Source organism: Melanerpes formicivorus, unplaced genomic scaffold, assembly GCF_026170545.1.
Source record: "Melanerpes formicivorus ecotype bairdi unplaced genomic scaffold, bMelFor1.0.p_v2 SCAF_1, whole genome shotgun sequence".
Classification (NCBI taxonomy): Eukaryota; Metazoa; Chordata; class Aves; order Piciformes; family Picidae; genus Melanerpes; species Melanerpes formicivorus.
Window position 1 is genome coordinate 65,366,680 of NW_027142353.1, and position 22,749 is coordinate 65,389,428.

The 22,749-nt window shown below is 46.3% G+C and overlaps 1 protein-coding gene across 1 annotated transcript in view; it reads left to right on the forward strand.

Moving 5' to 3' along the window:
- Positions 1-1,832: 1,832 nt before the first annotated feature.
- The window catches only part of SLC36A4 (solute carrier family 36 member 4), a 102,191-nt gene continuing 81,274 nt past the window's right edge, over positions 1,833-22,749 (forward strand). The window contains exons 1-6 of the mRNA XM_068145730.1: positions 1,833-1,905; positions 11,534-11,657; positions 13,328-13,418; positions 14,203-14,291; positions 16,895-16,990; positions 18,456-18,540. Coding sequence (XP_068001831.1) covers positions 1,875-1,905; positions 11,534-11,657; positions 13,328-13,418; positions 14,203-14,291; positions 16,895-16,990; positions 18,456-18,540 — 516 coding nt within the window. The 5' untranslated portion in view covers positions 1,833-1,874. The remainder of the gene's footprint in view (positions 1,906-11,533; positions 11,658-13,327; positions 13,419-14,202; positions 14,292-16,894; positions 16,991-18,455; positions 18,541-22,749) is intronic.

Here is a 22,749-nt window from a genome sequence, read left to right on the forward strand (position 1 = left end):
CTGAAAATCCTTTGGAGCATTATGTCTTTCTTAAAGATAGGAGAATAGAATAGAATAGAATAGAATAGAATAGAATAGAATAGAATAGAATAGAATAGAATAGAATAGAATAGAATAGACCAGGTTGGAAGAGACCTTCAAGATCATCGTGTCCAACCCATCAACCAATCCAACCCACCTAAACAACTAACCCATGGCACCAAGCACCCCATCAAGTCTCCTCCTGAACACTTCCAGTGATGGTGACTCCACCACCTCCTCAGGCAGCCCATTCCAATGGGCAATCACTCTCTCTGTGTAAAACTTCCTCCTGACCTCTAGTCTGAACCTCCCCTGGCACAGCCTGAGACTGTGTCCTCTTGTTCTGGTGCTGGCTGCCTGGGAGAAGAGACCAACCTCTGCCTGTCTACAACCTCCCGTCAGGTAGTTGTAGAGAGCAAGAAGGTCACCCCTGAGTCTCCTCCAGGCTAAGCAGCCCCAGCTCCCTCAGCCTCTCCTCATAGGGCTTGTGTTAAAAACCCCTCCCCAGCTTCTATTCTATTCTATTCTATTCTATTCTATTCTATTCTATTCTATTCTATTCTATTCTATTCTATTCTATTCTATTCCTATTTCCATTCCATTCCATTCCATTCTATTCCATTCCTATTCTAAAAACATTCACTTGTAAGCAGGGGATTTCTAAATCCATGTTGCTTTGCATTGTTTTACTACCTGCATTTCCCTGATCTTAATTTGCCTATTGGTGAAGCTGTTATGAAATCAGACTCTTTACAAGAGTGGCCAGAGAAGCTGCAGTGTTCCTATGGAATTCACCAAAGGTTTGAGGAAGTGAGAAATGTTATATGAAACAGGTAAAACTTCACATTAGTAACTCTTTTCTTCTTCCAATAGTTGATCCACCATTAATTATGATTCTCACAAACGTCCTTTGTGAAGAATTTCCTGTTTCACATTTGAAAAATAATAGGAACTTGTTGGAGCTGCTTGGCTGTTGGCAGGCTAGCCTGCAGATCACTGCTAAGTAGTCAAGCACTGCTGAACTCCTGAGTCACGCTCTTTTTTTCCCAGTCTTTGGTTATTAATTACGGATCTATGCTTGCAGCACCTTCTCTGAAGCTGGGCTCCCCAGCCTTGCAGAATTGGCAGGGCTTTATGCAGCCAGTAAATGTGGGGCTGCAGCAGACCTGAGAAGCAATCCTAACTCCCACCAGGCAGCTTGTGCTCTGAAGAAAAAAGCAAAGCAAAGCAACCAACCAAACCCCCCCAAAGAAAAACAACCCCAGCAAAACAACAACAGAACCAAGGCAAAGGGTAAATGTCACTTTGGCAGCACTGGTGGCAAACACCATTTACCCACTGCCCTGTACAAGCTATTGCATACGGTGAGCAACTAGCTGAGCACTGCATCACAGGCCCCATTGCTCTTGCCACGGCTCATGAGGGGAGGCCAGAGCTCCTGCAGCCCACAGCTCTCCAGCTGTGCGTGGCCGAGATGCCCAGAAGGGAGAGGCAAGCTCCGTGGAGCGTGAGGTGGAAGAATCTGCTGCAAGGGAGATCCACGGCCAGGCTGACTGGCAGAGTCCCTGCTCGTACATACTTAGTGGCTCATGTCTTTTAATGGTCAAGTGGCTTAACGGGGCGCTCCGCCGTGGCGGACAGCGCAGGGGGAAGCGCCAAGCAGTTGACCGCGGCCGGCGGCTGCCTCCCCACCTCGGAGCCCCAGCACCACCGCATGCCTGCCTGCTCTTTCCGGCTGCTACCTATCGCTTGTTCCCGCGGGCTCAGCCCGTTGGGTGGGGCGCATGCGCAGCGCCGCGCCGCGCCGGCCGGCTCCACATTGGCGGAAGAGTGAGCGGAGAGCCGGTGGGGAGATGGACAACGGCGGCGGCAGGGAGGAGTTGGGTGAGGCTTGCTGTGCGGCCCCGTGGGGAGAGCAGCCGAGGGGCAGCGGGACGGCGACTCGCAGAGGGACGGAGAGTGGGGGAGCATGAGTGTGAGAAGCGGGTGTCCAACTTCCACCCCCCTCCCCTCGGGGTGGGATGGTGTGGCCCATGGTGGAGGGGGGGGGGATGCGCTGCAACGCTCAGCGCATTGAGGCGGGTGGGATGAACCATCCCACCCGGAGGAGGGGTGGTCCCTGTGCTGCTGCCGCTGCTTGGCGTTAGTCGGCCGCAGCCGGGACCCGTCAGGTCACCGGGATGGGGAAGTGGGTGGCGAGGGCTGAGCGTCCCGGAGCCAACCCAGGGAGACCTCGGGCCGAGCGGAGCTGAGAGAAGCGCAGCGCCGCGCAGACACTGCGGGGACCGTCTTCCCACTGCGCCTCCTGGGAGAGGGAGAGCCGTCCGGGGGCTGCGCAGCGGGTCGGCGGGCGGGGGGCCGGCAGCGACCCGCGGCGCTGTAACCGTCCCTCGGGGCGGCTGGAGGCGTCAGTCGCATCAGGCTGGTTGTTGGTTTCATTGGGAGGTCACGGTCTTGCATAGAAGTTTAGGAAGTACTTTAGCATTACATCGTTAGGTGATGCTTTTATCGACGATAAAAAATCGTGAGGCTTTAGGGGTTTTATGTTTGTTGGGGGCTGTGATGGGGGGGCGGGTGGGATGCCTCTGTGTGTTGATGCGTTAGCAGATTCTATTGCTGATTACTCTTCGGACCTTTAAATCTGAGTGTAGGAGGGTACCCAGGTGCTCACGTTTGCGTCTGTGCATTTGTGGACGGACAAGAGAACTGCTAGCAGCTTTACTTGGAACGTGTAGCTGATTCAGGGCTGGACTGGGCAGACTGAAGGCGTCGTCTCAAAGCTGTGTTTCCATCATTTGTCCTGTCCAGTGGTAAAGACAGGAAGCAGGAGATGTGCCTCATATTTTATTACACCATATAGCAGCTGATCTGTCGAGCAGGGAGAAAATTGCCACCTCTGCACCAAGGGTGGCAGCAGGAGATTTTAGTCTTTTTGTGGCTGATTCTCAGATTTGCCAATTTCTCTGCTAAATACTGTAGAATCTTTTAAAAAAAAAAAATTATTTGAAGAGATTAACTGTTTAAAAATGCAGATCAAAACCTGCTAAGGCTTCAGAAGTTCTCTATATGGTTTGTCTGTATTCAGTTGTACTTAATAAAATGTAAATCTTACCAATGTGTCATCACTTGAAAGTGTGCTGACTGGGTAGAGGTTTGGAGTTTGGGCCAGACAGGGCAGTGGATTATTGAAGACTTAAGATCTTATTTCCAAATACAGGAGCCATTGTGGTTTGGGGGAAAAGTACTCTGAAAGCATATAATGAACTGTGGAGACCTGTGTGTGCTTTGGTTTAATAATGATGCTGATGACAATGGTTTAATAGTGATCCTGATGAGGTGTCTTCCAACCTTGGCGATGCTGTGATACTGTACATTCAACAAGTCCAAGTGCAAGGTGCTGCAATTTGGCTACAGCAACCCCATGCAGAGCTACAGGCTGGGGTCAGAGTGGCTGAGAGCTCCCAAACAGAGAGGGACCTGGGGGTGCTGATCGACAGCCACCTAAACATGAGCCAGCAGTGTGCCCAGGTGGCTATGAGGGCCAATGGCATCCTGTCCTGCATTAGGAATAGTGTGGCCAGCAGGAGCAGGGAAGTCATTGTGCCCCTGTACTCTGCATTGGTTAGGCCACACCTTGAGTCCTGTGTCCAGTTCTGGGCCCCTCAGTTTAAGAAGGACATCGAGACACTTGAACGTGTGCAGAGAAAGGCAACAAGGCTGGGGAGAGGCCTTGAGCACAGCCCTGTGAGGAGAGGCTGAGGGAGCTGGGATTGTTTAGCCTGGAGAAGAAGAGGCTCAGGGGTGACCTCATTGCCTTCTACAACTACCTGAAAGGTGGTTGTAGCTAGGAAGGGGTTGGTCTCTTCTCCCAGGCAACCAGCACCAGAAGAAGAGGACACAGTCTCAAGCTGCACCAGGGGAGGTTTAGGCTGGAGGTGAGGAGAAAGTTCTTCACCGAGAGAGTCATTCGTCATTGGAATGTGCTGCCCAGGGAGGTGGTGGAGTCCCCATCCCTGGAGGTGTTCAAGAGGGGATTGGACATGGCACTTGAAGCCATGGTCTAGTCATGAGGTCTGTGGTGACAGGTTGGACTCGATGATCCTCAAAGTCTCTTCCAACCTTGGTGATACTGTGATACTGTGTGGAGTATGTTTAACAGTAGTAATGGTTTACATTATTGTTGTCTATATTGAGTTCAAATCTGTTACTTTGATTCTTGGTTTTTGAAAAAGAACAACTTTGTTTCCAAGGATATGGTCAGGTAAATAAATGTCTCTGTAATAACTGGGTTAAAATAAATGCCTCTCATCTAGTAAAAATGGGCCAGTCTTTCACGATAGTTAATTAAGCCCCCTACTGTGCTCTGCTTGTGTTGAGCTTTGCTGCTGTTGTGACCAGCTACTACCTCAGAGAAAACCCTAAGGCAGTGGTCTTGGACCTGTGGAAGGCCTGGTTGTATTTTTAAAATGCACTAGGTGAACTTTTTTTTCTTTTAATGATCATCATTCTGCCCCTGTACACTGCACTGGTTAGGCCACACCTCGAGTCCTGTGTCCAGTTCTGGGCCCCTCAGTTTAAGAAGGAGGTTGACTTGCTGGAACGAGTCCAGAGAAGGGCAACAAAGTTGGTGAGGGGCTTGGAACACAGCCCTGTGAGGAGAGGCTGAGGGAGCTGGGGTTGCTTAGCCTGGAGAAGAGGAGACTCAGGGGTGACCTTAATGCCATCTACAGCTACCTGAGGGGAGGTTGTAGACTGGCAGAGGTTGTTCTCTTCTCCCAGGCAACCAGCACCAGAACAGGAGGACACAGTCTCAAGCTGTGCCAGGGGAGGTTCAGGCTGGAGGTTAGGAGAAAGTTTTACACAGAGAGAGTGATTGCCCATTGGAATGTGCTGCCCAGGTAGGTGGTGGAGTCACCATCACTGGAGGTGTTCAGGAGGAGACTTGGTGGGGTGCTTGGTTGCATGGTTTAGTTGATTAGGTGGTGTTGGATGATAGGTTGGACGTGATGATCTTGAAGGTCTCTTCCAACCTGGTCTGGTCTATTCTATTCTATTCTAGTCCTTTAAGAATGGATTTAGACACACTGAAGGATTTAGACACACTCAAGCTTTCCCCTTATTTTTCTAGTAATAAGATTTTTTTTAAGACAAGCTATTTCCCTCCCCCCCCTCTGCCCATGCCTAAAGCAATCTAGTCATCTAAGGGTTATTGTTATTGCTAGCACAGCTCTGATAACAACCTGCTGCCATGTCTGTAGAAATGCTAATCAACTCACTGCTCCACAGAAACACAAAGAAAACAGCCTCTGCCCTAAGGAGGTCACAGTCTCATCATTCTGAGTTCACCTACTGTGGGCTCTTTTTAAAGATTGTTTTATATTATTTTTTTTTAAGCATTTATGATTTTTAACTTTTGTGATAAAGTAGATCTGCAGCTTAGAATAGAATAGAATGGAATAGAATAGAATAGAATAAACCAGGTTGGAAAAGACCTTCGAGATCACCAAGTCCAACCTGTCACCCCACACCATCTAATCAACTGAACCATGGCACCAAGCACCCCATCCAGTCTCTTCTTAAACACCTCCAGTGATGGTGACTCCAACACCTCCCTGGGCAGCACATTCCAATGGGCAATCTCTCTTTCTGTGAAGAACTTCTTCCTAACATCCAGCCTAAACTGCCTCTGGCGCAGCTTGAGACTGTGTCCTCTTGTTCTGGTTGCCTGGGAGAAGAGACCAACCCCCACCTGGCTACAACCTCCCTTCAGGTAGCTGTAGACAGCAATAAGGTCTTCTCTGAGCCTCCTCCTCTCCAGGCTAAGCAACCCCAGCTCCCTCAGCCTCTCCTCATAGGCTTGTGTTCCAAACCCCTCACAAGCTTTGTTGCCCTTACTGAAGGGCTGCTGTACTTTTAAACAAGATTGCTTTTGAGTATTTCTTTATGGCTCATTCTGTCATATATTCAAATATCCACCCTGATAATCAGGCCATTCCACCAGTGAAACCTTACACCAAATAAGCCCAAACCAAAATACACATATTTTAAGTAACTGCTAGGTTTAATTCATAGTAGAAACATCATAGAATCATAGAATCAATAAGGTTGGAAAAGGCCTCAGAGATCAAGTCCAACCTATCACCCAACACTTCATGACTAACTCAACCATGGCTTCAAGTGCCATGTCCAATCCTTTTTTGAACACCTCCAGGGATGGTGACTCCACCACCTCCCTGGGCAGCACATTCCAATGACGAATGACTCTCTCAGTGAAGAACTTTCTCCTCACCTTGAGCCTAAACCTCCCCTGGCACAACTTGAGACTGTGTCCTCTTGTTCTGTTGGTGGTTGCCTGGGAGAAGAGACCAACCCCTACCTGGCTACAACCTCCCTTCAGGGTGTTGGAGAGAGCAAGAAAGTCTCCCCTGAGCCTCCTCTTCTCCAGGCTAAGCAACCCCAGCTCCCTCAGCTTCTCCTCATAGGGCTGTGCTCCAAGCCCCTCCCTAGATTTGTTGCCCTTCTCTGGACATGTTCCAGCAACTCAACATCTTTCCTAAACTGAGGGGCACAGAACTGGACACAGGACTCAAGGTGTGGCCTAACCAGTGCCATGAGTCCAGGGCAGAATGACTTCCCTGCTCCTTCTGACCACAATATTTCTGGTGTAGGCCTGGATGCCATTGGCCTTCTTGACCACCTGGGCACACTGCTGGCTCTTGTTCAGCCAGCTGTCAATCAGTACCTCCAGGTCCCTTTCTGCCTGGCTGCTCTCCAGCCACTCTGACCGCAGCCTGTAGCACTGCATGGGGTTGTGGTGGCCAAAGTGCAGCACCCAGCACTTGGACTTGTTAAATGCCATCATGCTGGACTCCACCCATCCATCCAGCCTGTCAAGGTCCCTCTGCAGAGCCCTTCTGCCCTCTAACAGATGACACACTACGATATCAAAATCTATAAAAATATTCTGAGCACTTCCAAAGAATTCTAAGCAGATGTCTATTTTTCCTAGGCAGTGATGTCCATCAGACACTGTCAAAGAAGTTAATTGCCTCTTTGTCAGCGCAACCAGACTAGCAAAATCACAGAATCACAGAATGTTAGGGGCTGGAAGGGAGCTTGAAAGGTCATCCAGTCCAATCTCCCTAATTGCAATGATTTTTTTCTGAGTTCTGCTCTGGCAGGCTAATAATCAGCAGCTGTTTAGAAACTACTGCCCAGCATCTATGTAAATTCTGCAGTATATCATTAAAACTAAAAGGTTGCTTCCCAGTGTGCACTGGAGACATGCACCATCTGATTCTTTTTTTCCACTCTACCATTAATAAATGAATGGATCAAAAATGTTGGCTATACTTTTACTACACTCTCGAGCAAGATGACCTGAACATGCATACATTCACCCTCACAGGGTGTGCTTTTGGGATTTTCAGTTTCATCATCCATTGTCACTGCAGCCAAGGCTGCCATCCATCACCTTCCATATTCATCAGTAGCAGAACCGGCAACACATTTGCTCTGTCTCATTAATCGCTTGAATGAAAGAAATCATCCTGCAATCAGTCTACAAAAATTCTCAGTTCTTTGGGCCTTGACATATTGCCTTCCTAGGAGGTTTTAGATGGTAAAACTCCCCCATGAGAACCAGGGTCTGTGAAGAGAAGGTTTCTTCCAGTTGTTTAAAGAAGGCCTCATACACTTCTTCTTCCTGACTTGGTGGTCTGTAGCAGACATTCGCATTTCCATTCCCCTGGTTGGCCTTACCACTGGTCTTGATCCATGAGCTCATTTGTCCCACACAGCAATTGATTATGACAAACAGCAGAGCATTTTTGGATGTGAGAAAAGAGCAGATGGAAGATGCATGCAGGTCAGACAAAACATACCATCCTATTTATTTTAATGCATTGTATTTGTCATGGAAGACTGAGAGAAACAGGATGACAGATAACCCATGAAACAGGAGAGATGCTGCCTTCCCAGGCTTGAATCATCATTTAAAGAGAAGCCAGCCTCTTCACCTTTATAAGACTGAATGTTCAACTTGCATCCTGATCTTGCTCATGAGCAAGCTAGAATAGAATAGAATAGAATAGAATAGAATAGAATAGAATAGAATAGAATAGAATAGACCAGGTTGGAAGGGACCTTCAAGATCATCATGTCCAACCTATCATCCAACACCACCTAATCAACTAAACCATGCAACCAAGCACCCTATCAAGTCTCCTCCTGAACACCTCCAGCCCATTCCAATGGGCAATCACTCTCTCTGTGTAAAACTTCCTCCTAACCTCCAGCCTAAACCTAAAGATGATGGCAGCAGTGAAAATAGAAGCATTCTCAACAGGGGTGGGAAAAAAGCTCACACGGAAAGATTTACATCAGCAATCCACTTCAAAAAGCCAACCTCTCCCCGAGGTGATGGACCTTTTCCAGCTTCTTCATCCTACTGTCCTTCATGAGTCATCGCTTCCAATACATTTGTGTGTAGTGAAAAAGTCTTCTGCTCTCTGAAATATGAATAAAATGTGTTTTCCAGGGATGCCTCCTGAAGAATTGAGGACAGCTGGGTAGTAGGCTACTTTCTCTGCTACTGATTATGATAACCTTGAGTTTTAAGGAGATGTCTGTATGGGCAGGATGCGGTTTCTAAGAAGCATCTTTCGCATGGAACTTTCACCACATGGTTTACTCCTTGAGATTGCAGCCAATCATTTGACCCACCACACTGACCCCAAAGAAAGAGAACCAGCTTCCCCATCAAAGAGAAGTGTGGCCAGCAGGGCAAGGGAGGTGATTCTCCCCCTCTGCTCAGCTCTGGGGAGAGCCCATCTGGAGTACTGCCTCCAGTTCTGGAGCCCCTATTACAAGAGGGATCTGGAGGCGATGGAAGGTGTCCAGAGAAGGGCCACAAGGATGAGCAGAGGGCTGGAGCACCTCTCCTGTGAGGACAGACTGAAGGAGCTGGGGCTGTTCAGTCTGCAGAAGAGAAGGCTCTGAGGTGACCTAATTGTGGCCTTCCAGTATCTGAAGGGGGCTACAAGAAGGCTGGGGAGGGACTGCTCAGGATCTCAGGTAGAGATAGGACTAGGGGGAATGGAATGAAGCTGGAGGTGGGGAGATTCAGGCTGGATGTGAGGAGGAAGTTCTTCAGCATGAGAGTGGTGAAGCCCTGGAATGGGTTGTCCAGGGAGGTGGTTGAGGCCCTGTCCCTGGAGGTGTTTAAGCCCAGGCTAGCTGAGACTCTGGCCAGGCTGATCTAGTGTGGGGTGTCGCTGCCCATGGCAGGGGGGTTGGAACTGGATGATCCTTGTGGTCCCTTCCAACCCTGACTGATACTATGATACTATGGTATCACACAGCCTCACAACTGAGAAACAGCTGTAAGCATGTGCTCTTAGCATGTTTTCATATTCCAACTTCAGATCACTTCAAGCACAGTTGTGCTTCTTTCTCACTGCAGTGTCTTCCAAACTATACAGTCATCTTATCCTGAAAGGAAGGCAACAGTGAGTTAGAATACAGAAGACAGAATTAACCAGTTTGGAAAAGACCTTTGAGATCACTGAGTCCAACCTATCACCCAACACCATCTAATGAACTAAACCATGGCACCAAGTGCCTCATCCAGTCTCTTCTTAAACACTTCCAGGGATGGTGACTCCACCACCTCCCAGGGCAGCACATTCCAGTGGCCAATTACTCTTTCTGGAAAGAATTTCTTCCTAACATCCAGCCTAAACCTCCCCTGGCACAGCTTGAAACTGTGTCATCTCCTTCTGTCACAAGTTGTCTGGGAGAAGAGACACCCTCTACCTGGCTACAACCTCCCTCCAGGTAGTTGTGGATGGCAATAAGGTCCCCCCTGAGCCTCCTCTTCTCCAGGCTAAGCAACCCCAGCTCCCTCAGCCCCTCCTCACAGGGCTGTGCTCCAAACCCCTCCCCAGCTTTGTTGCCCTTCTCTGGATATGTTCCAGCATCTCAACATCTTTCCTAAACTGAGGGGCCCAGAACTGGATGCAGAGTTCAATCTAGCCCTGATCATTTCACTTAAACCACTTGAGTAAAGTGCCTGATCCTCCTTTCAGGGAAAAGGTGGGATCTAAATACATTTATTATAGGGCTTTGAACATTTATTTCCAAATCTGAGGGAGGTATAAGCTATAGATTTTTTAATGTCTGTTCTCCTACACCATTCTGCTATTAGTCTCACTTATGCAGTAGAACACCCCAGTTCTACTTTCCAGCTGAAAGCTGTGAGCTGTGACTGATAATGACAGGAAAGCAATGCATCATAACAAGTACATTACATTTGTATTTACGATGTGGCTCGATATAGAAGGCAGTAACACATTTCTGCCTCAACATGAGGAGACACTTTATGGTGAGGGTGATGGACCACTGGAATGGACTGCCCAGAGAGATTGACAACCCTTTTGGTGTTCCTCCCCCCCCCAATATCTAATCTAAACCTCCCCTGGTGCAACTTGATGCCGTTTCCTCTTGTTCTACAGCTTGTTACCTGGGAGAAGAGACTGGCACCCACCTTGCTGCAATATCCTTTTAGGTAGTTGTTGAAAGGAGTCATCTCCTCTGACCCTCATTTTCTGCAGACTAAATAACCCTAGTGTTCTCAGCCACACCTCATAAGGCTTGTTCTTTAGACCCCCTCATGAGCTTTGTTGCCTGCCTTTGGATATACTCCAGCACCTTCTTAGAGTGAGATAGCCAAAACTGAACGCAGCATTTGAGGTGTGGCCTCACCAGTGCCAAGTACAGGAGGACAATCACTTCCCTAGTCCTGATGGCCACATTATGTCTGATACAAGCCAGGATGCTTCTGGCTTTCTTGGCCATCTTAGCACACTGCTGGCTCATATTTATCCACCTGTTGACTAGCACCTCCAGGTCCTTTTCCACCTGCAGCTTTCCAAACACATTTCCTCAGGCCTGTTGCTGTGCATGGGGTTGTTGTGACTCTAGTGCAGGACCTGGAGCTTGGCCTTGTCGAACTCATACCTAATTCCTTTCTCTTATCAGTGGCAGGAGACCTCTCCAATATCTCTTAGCTATGCATTTTAGAGTGAGATGACCGGGGAGTGTCTTTGTTCATTGCTGATGAGGGTAAACTAAATGCTTAGTCTTGCAGTAGTTAATGGTGGGTAAGATAAAACTCATCCTTCTGTAACAATGGAGGACTTTTCTGTTTTCCTTTGTTCTATTAGTTTGCAAAATTATCTAAACTGATCACAGTTTGATGATAAAAAAAGATATTGTTTTTTTCTTCATGAGAACCTGTAGTGCTGGACCATAGTCATAATGATGGCAGTGACAATGAGACTGTGTACCACTTGAAAGAGAGAGAATTTCCTGTGCAAACTTGTGCTGTGCTTTTCTGCCTTGCCTAAATCAACTTTAGAATTGAGAACACTCATCACACTGGAAACTTGAGTCATGTTTTACTTCCAAGCTATAAGTTTGTTGCTAATGTAGTGTTAACTCTGTTGTGCAGACATGGAAGTAATGAAGCCTTTAATTGATGAACAGAATTCAGAGGGCATCTCAGATGAAGAGAATGAAAATAATTTCCTGCCAGTTGAGAAGCATTACCAGCTTGAAAATGAAGAAGGCATTACGTATGTATTACTCTTAAGTATCAGCTTGTTGACATTTGTTGCCTCCAACTTGCTTCTCAGGAGTAGTTTACTGAAATCTCAAGAGGGTTTCTTGCACCTGCATCCCATTTTGTGGCTGCATGTCAGGACTTTGCATAGTTTTACTGAAAAGCAGCCCATTCTGAATATGTTGTCTCTTTGGAAACTAACATTGTGCCAGGCATAAAACATTCCAAGTTGCCCATTGCAGAGTGATTAGGTTGCTCAGAATCCGAGCGCTGTATCAAGATTTTCATTGGGTTTATTTTTTCATAGTATCATAGTATCAGTCAGGGTTGGAAGGGACCACAAGGATCATCTAGTTCCAACCCCCCTGCCATGGGCAGAGACACCCCATGCTAGATCAGGCTGGCCAGAGCCTCAGCCAGCCTGGGCTTAAACACCTCCAGGGACAGGGCCCCAACCACCTCCCTGGACAACCCATTCCAGGGCTTCACCACTCTCATGGGGAAGAACTTCCTCCTCACCTCCAGCCTGAATCTCCCCACCTCCAGCTTCATTCCATTCCCCCTAGTCCTATCTCTACCTGAGATCCTGAGAAGTCCCTCCCCAGCCTTCTTGTAGATACTGGAAGGCCACAATTAGGTCACCTCAGAGCCTTCTCTTCTCCAGACTGAACAGCCCCAACATCTCAGACTGTCTTCATAGTAGAGGTGCTCCAGCCCTCTGCTCATCCTCGTGGCCCTTTCATAAAGAAACTTAAGAAGACAAGCCCTGTGAGGAGAGACTGAGGGAGCTGGGGTTGCTTAGCCTGGAGAAGAGGAGACTCAGGGGTGACCTTATTGCTGTCTACAACTACCTGAAGGGGGGTTGTAGACAGGCAGAGGTTGGTCTCTTCTCCCAGGCAGCCAGCACCAGAACAAGAGGTCACAGTCTTAGGCTGCACCAGGGGAGGTTCAGGCTGGAGGTCAGGAGGAAGTTTTACACAGAGAGAGTGATTGCCCATTGGAATGTGCTGCCTGGGGAGGTGGTGGAATTGCCATCACTGGAGGTGTTCAGGAGGAGACTTGATGGGGTGCTTGGTTACATGGTTTAGTTGGTTGGGTGGTGTTGGATGATAGGTTGGACGCGATGATCTTGAAGGTCTCTTCCAACCTGGTTTATTCTATTCTGTTCTGTTCTATTGGAAAGAATGTCATTGGAAAGAATCTCATTGTTGCAGTTTAATTGCAGAACTTGTAAAGCTGTTACTTTTTTGTCCCTTTTGACAAATTGTGGCTCTCAGACATGATTTGCAGCCAGTAGGTTGTTTTGGTGCCTTTTTTGGGTGCTCTTGATTCTAAAATAACTTCTTAAATAAGACTTGGTAATTGTAACTCTCTGAGGCAAAAGGACAGTAAAATTGCTCAGAAAATAACCTTTCACAAGCTGGAGCAAGGAAGTGGAGATCAGAGTTGAATGTTCTGTTTGGGGTGGCTGACTTATGAAGATGAGTAAGAACATTATTTGAATGTGCTGGACATTTGATGAGGTAGCCAGTCAACCTGAAAGCAGTAGAAGGTTACAATGTATCCTTTTATTAATAAATGACAAAGGCTGTGGGTTTATTTTATCTTTTTTTTGTTCTTTTTTGTTTCCTCCCACCAATCTCAGTTTCCTTTTGATGTGACTCTTAATAATTTTATCCTCAGGTTTATACAAACACTTACACATCTCCTCAAGGGAAACATTGGAACTGGCCTTCTTGGTCTTCCCCTTGCAATAAAAAATGCTGGCATTATGGTAAGAATTCACTTATTTTTCATAGATCAGAGAAATTACCTAGGAAGGTCTGCAGTTAGGTATCTGAACCTGAGAAACTAAAATCTCAATACCCTTCTGTCACTACCAGCTTCAGCAGAGGTATGTTCTGTTTTAACTCTTTAGTCTAGTGAAGTTATTATCAAAGATTGAGTTTGTTTGGTTTTTGAAGTTACTACTTCCCCTTGAAGACTTGATTGTGTTTTTGCTTAGTCAAAGTGGTTTTCTGTTAAAAACAGACTCAGGGCCTCATCCAACCTGGCCTTGAACACCTGCATGGAGGAGGCATCCACAGCTTCCCTGGGCAACCTGCTTTAGTGTTTCGCCATCCATACTGTAAAGAATTTCTTGCTAGTATCCAGTCCAGATCTGCCCTCCTCAAGCTTCAATGCATTCCTTCTTGTCCTATCACCTGCTCCCTTCCCAGCTTTCTTGTAGGCCTCTTTCAGGTACTGGAAGGCTGCTCTAAAGTCTCCTCAGAGCCTTCTTTTCTCTAGGCTGAACAGTTCATGTCAATTTGGTAGTGGCTCGATTGACCCTGAGTAGCCTTCTGTAAGGTGGTGAACAAAGAGTAAGGAGTGCCATAAGACATGAGCAGCAAATCCCCTTCTGAGGGGGAGAATAGAATTTATATTTCTTAAGGTACCTTCTGGAATGTGAAGATTTTACAACTAAAGAAATAGTTGCATTTTAGTGCAGTTTCAAGAAAAAAAACAATTTATCTCTTGTGTCTTTTTTTCCCCCCTTTCCCTCCCCCCCATTGCAGGTTGGACCAATCAGCCTTGTGTTCATAGGAATCATATCTGTTCACTGTATGCACATCTTGGTACATTGCAGCCACTATCTGTGTCAGAGGTAAATGTGGAACTACTCATTCTGTTGCTGAGTTTGAGTCTTCTTTTCTGTTTCTCCTTTTTCCTTTTCTGTTTCTCCTTTTTCCTTTTCTGTTTCTGATTCTTGGCCTGAAGAATGCTGATGCTGCATGTAGCAGTGTCTTCAATTCAGAATCCTGTACTTGAAAGAAACAGCACTCAGATTCTTTATTGTGTAGCTGGAAGTGATAGCTGAGCTTTGTGCAGCACTGCTTAAATACATTGAGAAAATACTTGTTCTCTGCTCATACTCAAAATGAAGGTGATTTGACTTGGGTTGCCAAGTGTCTGTTCCCTGTAGTTGCTAGCAAATAATCAGGTTTTTCTCATTGCAGTTTTAATTGATTAACTTCAGTCCACTAGTCATAGAATCAGAATCACAGAATGGTGGGGGTTGGAAGGGACCTCTGAAGATCATCAAGTCCAAGTGCCCTGCCAAAGCAGGATCGCCTAGGGCAGGTCACACAGGGGTGTGTCCAGATGGTCCTTTACCTTCATAGCTTTCTTCATAGATTCTGATCTTCATAGCTCGGAATGGAATGGAATGGAATGGAACGGAATGGAATGGAATGGAATAGAATAGAATAGAATAGAATAGAATAGAATAGAATAGAATAGAATAGAATAGAATAGAATAGAATAGACCAGACCAGACCAGACCAGGTGGGAAGAGACCTTCAAGATCATCGTGTCCAATCCATCAACCAATCCAACCCACCTAAACAACTAACCCATGGCACCAAGCACCCCATCAAGTCTCCTCCTGAACACCTCCAGTGATGGTGACTCCACCACCTCCCCAGGCAGTCCATTCCAATGGGCAATCACTCTCTCTGTGTAAAACTTTCTCCTAACCTCCAACCTAAACCTCCCCTGGTGCAGCCTGAAACTGTGTCCTCTTGTTCTGGTACTGGTTGCCTGGGAGAAGAGACCAACCTCTGCCTGTCTACAACCTCCCTTCAGGTAGTTGTAGAGAGCAATAAGGTCACCCCTGAGTCTCCTCTTCTCCAGGCTAACTTCTTCCTAACATCCAACCTAAACCTCCCCTGGCGCAGCCTGAGACTGTGTCCTCTTGTTCTGGTGAAAAAATGTCCAGTTAATGAATAGTCAGTTTCTAAATAGTAATAGGAATGAAAGATAAAATAAGAATTGCTGTTAATGTCTTTCCTAATTACATGTTAGCTCCATCTCTTTGGATCGTGACAACCTGATTCTTTGAAATTGCAGTGGTGAGGGAATGTGTTAAAATGATGCTAGTGAGTAGATAAACACTAGGTCCTCCTCCAAGTGAGATGTACAATGCTGGGAGGGAAGCAGTTGCTCCAGTTTGACTGATGGAGTATTTTAATTACTAGTGAGTTTTATTAAACATTTTTATCTTACTGTCAAATGTTAAAGAGAAGCTGTGGAAGGGTCTCTTACTTAAAAAGTGCTAGGAAGTTTCTGAACAGAATAGAAACACAAAACTGTTCATGTCCCTGCAGCTTGAAAAGCTACATTATCAGTTTAATGTGATACTGTACTGTGAAGGAGTCTTCTCATTCTTCAGTTCTTTGCATTCTCCCCTGTAGTTTGGAATGCCTTTGAAGATGTCTGTAAATCTCAGACCACTGAAACAATTGGGGTGCTTGTCCAGAAAAATCTGTTGAATCCTGTTGAAGCTGTGACTTTTAAGTTTGAGATTAATTTCAGCACTGGTTAGGCCACACCTTGAGTCCTGTGTCCAGTTCTGGGCCCCTCAGTTTAGGAAAGATGTTGAGTTGCTGGAACGTGTCCAGAGAAGGGCAACAAGACTGGGGAGGGGTTTGGAGCACAGCCCTGTGAGGAGAGGCTGAGGGAGCTGGGGTTGCTTAGCCTGTGGAAGAGGAGGCTCAGGGGGGATCTTATTGCTCTCTACAACTACCTGTTGTAGCCATGTGGGGATTGGTCTTTTCTCCTAGGCAACCTGTGACACAACAAGAGGACACAGTCTCAAGCTGCACCAGGGGAAGTTTAAGCTGGATGTTAGGAAGAAGCTCTTCCCAGAAAGAGAGATTGGCTATTGGAATGTGCTGCCCAGGGAGGTGATGGAACACCATCACTGGAGGTGTTTAAGAAGAGTCTGGATGAGGCACTTGGTGCCATGGTTTAGTTGATTAGATGGTGTTGGGTGATAGGTTGGACTTGATGATCTCAGAGGTCTTTTCCAACCTGGTTAATTCTAGTCTAGTCTAGTCTAGTCTAGTCTACTCTACTCTACTCCATTCCATTCCATCCTCTTCTATTCTCTTCCCTTCTATTTCATTCTATTCTAGTTTCTTAAGCTGATATTGTAACAATCTAATTCTGGACCAATTTATCCAGAAAGTTGTTCTGTAAGAAAGTTCTCTAGCACTGTTGAATTAAGGGGAAGCAGCCTTGTGTTTCTCATGGGTGTAGAGTGCTGGGGAAAAGAAGCCCCAGCTGTACCTCTAAAATTCAGCATCCCCAGAATGGTGCCGCAGGTGATTGCTTATAATGATGGGAGAGCAGCAGCATTGTCAAGGCAGGTATGTAGGCTCTCACAGTTTCTGCTAACTTTCTTCTTGCTTCTCTTTTTGATTTCAGGATGAAAAGGTCCTCACTAGGGTACAGTGATACAGTTAGCTATGCCATGGAAGTGGGGCCCCTGGCTGCCTTTCAGAAACGAGCTGCTTGGGGGAGGTAAGTTTCTGTTCTAGTTTGAGAAACTAATTGTTAAAAATTAAAGGTTACACTTGGAATGGGTAGGAGATTTCCTGTTTACTGAGCTTCTACCTCCTTTAAGAACGTATTCTTTGTGATTGAAATACTTTTATGCAGTGATATTTGTGATTTCCAGCAACCAGCCTTGCTAGTGGTGACATAGGCATGAGGCCTTGGGTGACAGGTTGGATTTAATGATCTTTGAGGTCTTTTCCAACCTCATTGATTCTATGATTCTATGGTAAGATTGGGGACTGTCTCTCTCTTAGACCTTTCCTTTTTTATAGGTCTACCTGAACTGGGATGAAAAGAACTGTAATTACTTGTGCAGGAAGAGAAGTATTGTCTATATCCAGAAATTGCCCCTCAGTTTAGGAAAGATGTTGAGCTGCTGGAAGGTGTCCAGAGAAAGGCAACAAAGCTGAGGAGGGGTTTGGAGCACAGCCCTGTGAGGAGAGGCTGAGGGAGCTGGGGTTGCTTAGCATGGAGAAGAGGAGGCTCAGGGGAGACCTTATTGCTCTCTATAACTACCTGAAGGGAGGTTGTAGCCAGGTGGGGGTTGGTCTCTTCTCCCAGGCAACCAGCACCAGAACAAGAGGATGCAGTCTCAAGCTGGGGAAGTTTAGGCTGGAGGTGAGGAGAAAGTTCTTCCCAAAAAGAGTAATTGCCCATTGGAATGTGCTGCCCATGGAGGTGGTGGAGTCACCATCCCTGGAGGTGTTCAAAAAACGATTGGATGTGGCATTTGAAGCCATGGTTTAGTTAGTCCTGAGGTGCTAGGTAATGGGTTGGACTTGATGATCTTTGAGGTCTTTTCCAGCATTATTGATTCTATGATTCTATGAACTTAGACTGAGATATTCACTCTCTTGCCCTGGTGGAAAACTGCTGCATCAGAGGTTCATGGATGCCTGCAGAGTTTTTCTGTGCATTGAATATGTATCTCTGTTGTAAGTCTTTGCATTTTGGTTTATGCCACTTTAAATTATGAAAGTAACATGAGTATGTTTGGTATTGTCTGTTTGTGTGGGTTTTGGAGGAACTTTGATGGAATGGAATGGAATGGAATGGAATGGAATGGAATGGAATGGAATGGAATGGAATGGAATGGAATGGAATGGAATAGAATAGAATAGAATAGAATAGAATAGAATAGAATAGAATAGAATAGAATAGAATAGAATAGAATAGAATGAGAATTAACCAGGTTGGAAGAGAACTTTGAGATCATCAAGTCCAACACAGCTACTTACTCAATATTACCTTACAAAAGAAACACAAAACCAACCTGTTTTGCAGTAAGAGGAACCTGCATTGCAGTGCTCCTGAGAATGTGGGATTTGAATGTGACATTTTAACAGCTGTAAAAAGGAGCAGTAATTTCACATCAAGTGGAAATGTTTGAATCCTGAGTGTAATGTCTGTTTGTTTTTTATTTCTTCAGGTATATTGTGGACTTTTTCCTGGTGATAACACAGCTGGGATTCTGTAGTGTTTATATTGTGTTCTTGGCAGAAAATGTGAAACAAGTGAGTAATGTTAATGTGTGGAGACAGTTGGAAATTCCAGATTCATTTTTCCTCCCTTTTATCTCCTGTCCTTATGAAGTCCAGAATAACTTAATGTAAAATGTGAAGTTGAGAGATCTGCAGAATGGGCTCTACCATGGTTTCCACAAGAGTTTTTGTTAAAAAGGAGCATTGTGCAAGGTGAACTAAATTCAGATCTTGTGCAAGTGTTTGGGACCTCATTGCACTCTGGTTTGCTTGCTGAGTTTAGAAAGTAGAATAGAAATAGAAATAAAAATAGAAATAGAAAAGAAATAGAAATAGAATAGAATAGGAATAGAATAGAATAGAATAGACTAGAATAGACTAGAATTGAATTGAGTTGAATTGAATTAACCAGGTTGGAAAAGACCTTTGAGATCATCGAGTCCAGCCTATCACCCAACACCATCTAATCAACTAAACCATGGCACCAATCACCCCATCCAGTCTCTTCCTAAAACACCTCCAGTGATGGTGACTCCACCACCTCCCTGGGCAGGACATTCCAATGGCCAGTTACTCTTTCTGTGAAGAACTTCTTCCTAACATCCAGCCTAAAGCTCCCATGGCACTGCTTGAGACTGTCCCCTCTTGTTCTAGTGTCCTTGTGTTGCCTGGTAGAAGATATTACATTTTAGACCACCTCCCTGGCCAACCCATTCCAGGGCTTCACCACCTTCATGGGGAAGAACTTCCTCCTCACCTCCAGCCTGAATCTCCCCACCTCCAGCTTCATTCCATTCCCCCTAGTCCTATCACTACCTGAGATCCTGAGAAGTCCTTCCCCAGCCTTCCTGTAGGCCCCCTTCAGATACTGGAAGGCCACAATTAGGTCACCTCGGAGCCTTCTCTTCTCCAGACTGAACAGCCCCAACTCCTTCAGTCTGTCCTCACAGGAGAGGTGCTCCAGCCCTCTGATCATCCTCGTGGCCCTTCTCTGGACACCTTCCAGCACCTCCAGATCCCTCTTGTAATAGGGGCTCCAGAACTGGACACAGTACTCCAGGTGGGGTCTCAGCAGAGCTGAGCAGAGGGGGAGAATCACCTCCCTTGCCCTGCTGGCCACACTTCTCCTGATGCAGCCCAGGATCTGATTGGCTTTGTGGGCTGCAAGTGCACATTGAGAGCTCCTGTTGAGCTTCTCATCCCCCAGCACCCCCAAGTCTCTCTCCTCAGGGCTGCTTTCCAGCCAGTCTCTGCCCAGCCTGGATTTGTGCCTGGGATTGCCTCGACCCAGATGCAGGACCCTGCCCTTGCTCTTGTTGAAGATCATGAGGTTGGCTTGTGCCCACCTCTCCAGCCTGTCAAGGTCCCTCTGGATGGCCTCCCTTCCCTCCAGCTGTCTGCTGCACCACACATCTTGGTGTCATCAGCAAACTTGCTGAGGGTGCACTCAGTGCCACTGTCCATGTCACCCACAAAGATGTTGAACAAGCCTGGTCCCAGGACTGCTCCCTGAGGGACTCTGCTTGTCCCTGGCCTCCACTGGGACATGGAGCCATTGACAGCCACTCTTTGGGTGCAGCCATCAAGCCAGTTCCTTATCCATCTAGTGGTCACCCATCAAACCCATGTGTCACCAGTTTGGAGTTCTTACTTTTCTGTGAGTGCTCTGCAGTTGGTCTCACCTTCTCTCTTATTTTCTAAGTTTCATCTTAGAAGTTGGTTATGCCACTTTAGCTCAAGTTTTGCTTGTGGCCAATAAAGCTGAAGGGTTATTTCACAGGTCTTACAGACTCTGTTCTAGATTTGACACAGTATAAGAGTCATTTTGCAGGAATATGTCACTGCTAACTCATGATTAACTTGTGATCCTCTGTGATCTCTCAGTCTTTTACTGCAAAGCTATATTCCAGGCAGTCCTGGTTCCTTCTGTACAGATGGTTTCTGCTTTTCTATAGAAGCCTAAATTTTTTGATACTGTATTGACTTTTAATTTCTCAGGCTTGAATTCTAATCCTGTTATGCAGTATTCTTTCACTTTCTATCTGGAATAGAGGTTTAAACCCTGCTTAGTCTGTCATATATCAAAGTATTGAATAGGACTGCAGATACCACATTTCATATCATAGAATCATAGAATCAGTGAGGTTGGAAAAGACCCCAGAGGTCATCAAGTCCAACTTGTCACCCAGCACTTCATGACTAACGAAACCACGGCTTCAAGTGCCACGTCCAACCCCTTTATGAATACCTCCAGGGCTGGTGACTCCACCACCTCCCTGGGCAGCACATTCCAATGGCCAAGTACTCTTTCTGGGAAGAATTTCTTCCTAACATCCAGCCTAAACTTCTGGCACAGCTTGAGACTGTGTCCTCTTGTTCTGGTGTCCTCGTGTTGCCTGGTAGAAGATATTACATTTCAAATGTTTTACTATAAATACTGTTGCACTTATAGTAGGTAGCATTAAACATATGCAAGCACCAGGGGAAGTTTAGGCTGGAGGTGAGGAGGAAGTTCTTCCCAGAAAGAGTAATTGGCCATTGGAATGTGCTGCCCAGGGAAGTGGTGGAGTCACCGTCCCTGGAGGTATTAAAAAAGGGATTGGATGTGGCACTTGAAGCCATGGTTTAGTTGTTATGAGGTGCTGGCTGTATAAGTTGGTCTTGATGATCTCTGAGGTCTTTTCCAACCTTATTGATTCTGTGAATCTATGACTCTATGCTCTTACCAGAAGGTAACCCCTGCAAAAGAAGTGGCTTCAGGAGCCCACGACATGTACGCTGTGAATGAGTTAAAGTCATTAGCAATTCAGAAGTCCCACTTACAAGTGGGACAGCCCTGTGCCCTTCCCTCTGTACAGGAGGCTGCTTTGGTTTCTTCATGGCAGCTTTGTTTTGCAGAAATCTCTCCCGTAGAGGGCACCAAAGAACAGAAATTCATACTGCTTTAATCGACTTATTTGAAGTGGTGGACAGATGAGATAGGCGGATAAAGGGAATGGGGGATGTGGAGAACTAAGATAAAGGAAAACCATAGTAAAAGTGTTACTAATACCACTCCTTGGCCAATGCTTTTCAATATGCTCCCTACTCTTCTGATTGTGTTTATGTGCTAGTAGGTGTAAGTTAAGCCCACTGAAACCAGTGGGAACTTCCACTGAGATACTTTCTTTGATATCCTATGTTGTAACTACTAGCACTCCAAATTTAGTTATCTCTTCCTTCACTTTATTCACTGTTTCAACATGAGCTCTCAGTGTGCACTTGCAGCCCAGAAAGCCAATCAGATCCTGGGCTGCATCAGGAGAAGTGTGGCCAGCAGGGCAAGGGAGGTGATCCTCCCCCTCTACTCAGCGCTGGTGTGACCCCACCTGGAGTACTGCCTCCAGTTCTGAAGCCCCTATTCCAAGAGGGATCTGGAGGTGCTGGAAGGTGTCCAGAGAAGGGCCACAAGGATGATCAGAGGGCTGGAGCACCTCTCCTGTGAGGACAGTCTGAAGGAGTTGGGGCTGTTTAGTCTGGAGAAGAGAAGGCTCCCAGGTGACCTCATTGTGGCCTTCCAGTATCTGAAGGGGGCCTACAGGAAGGCTGGGGAGGGACTGCTCAGGATCTCAGGTAGTGATAGGACTAGGGGGAATGGAATGAAGCTGGAGGTGGGGAGATTCAGGCTGGAGGTGAGGAGGAAGTTCTTCCCCATGAGAATGGTGAAGCCCTGGAATGGGTTGTCCAGGGAGGTGGTTGAGGCCCCATCCCTGGAGGTGTTTAAGCCCAGGCTGGATGAGGCTCTGGCCAGGCTGATCTAGTGTGGGGTGTCCCTGCCCATGGCAGAGGGGTTGGAACTAGATGATCCTTGTGGTCCCTTCCAACCCTGACTGATTCTATGTTTCAGAGAGAGCAGATAAAGCATTTTACAATGCTTCCAACACATCATTGGAATATTAGACAGTTCAGATTGTTTTGAGGTGAATATTTAGTTAGCTACACAGTGGTGCCTCTGGGTCTAAATATTTCCTTTATCTTTTGAATTCTGTGACATGTTTGATGTACCATTCTCACTAATGGATATGCCTTACACCTTCTGTTGCTAAATCTTCTCTGATTAGTGCTTGTGGAATTAGTGCTTGTTGGCTGCATTACATCACAGTTTTCCTAACTCTATGTTCTACAAGCCTCTATTTCCAGTTTTATCAAACTGCAAATAAAGCCATTTCCTAAGGAATATTTTCCTGGGACACCAAAGGCTTT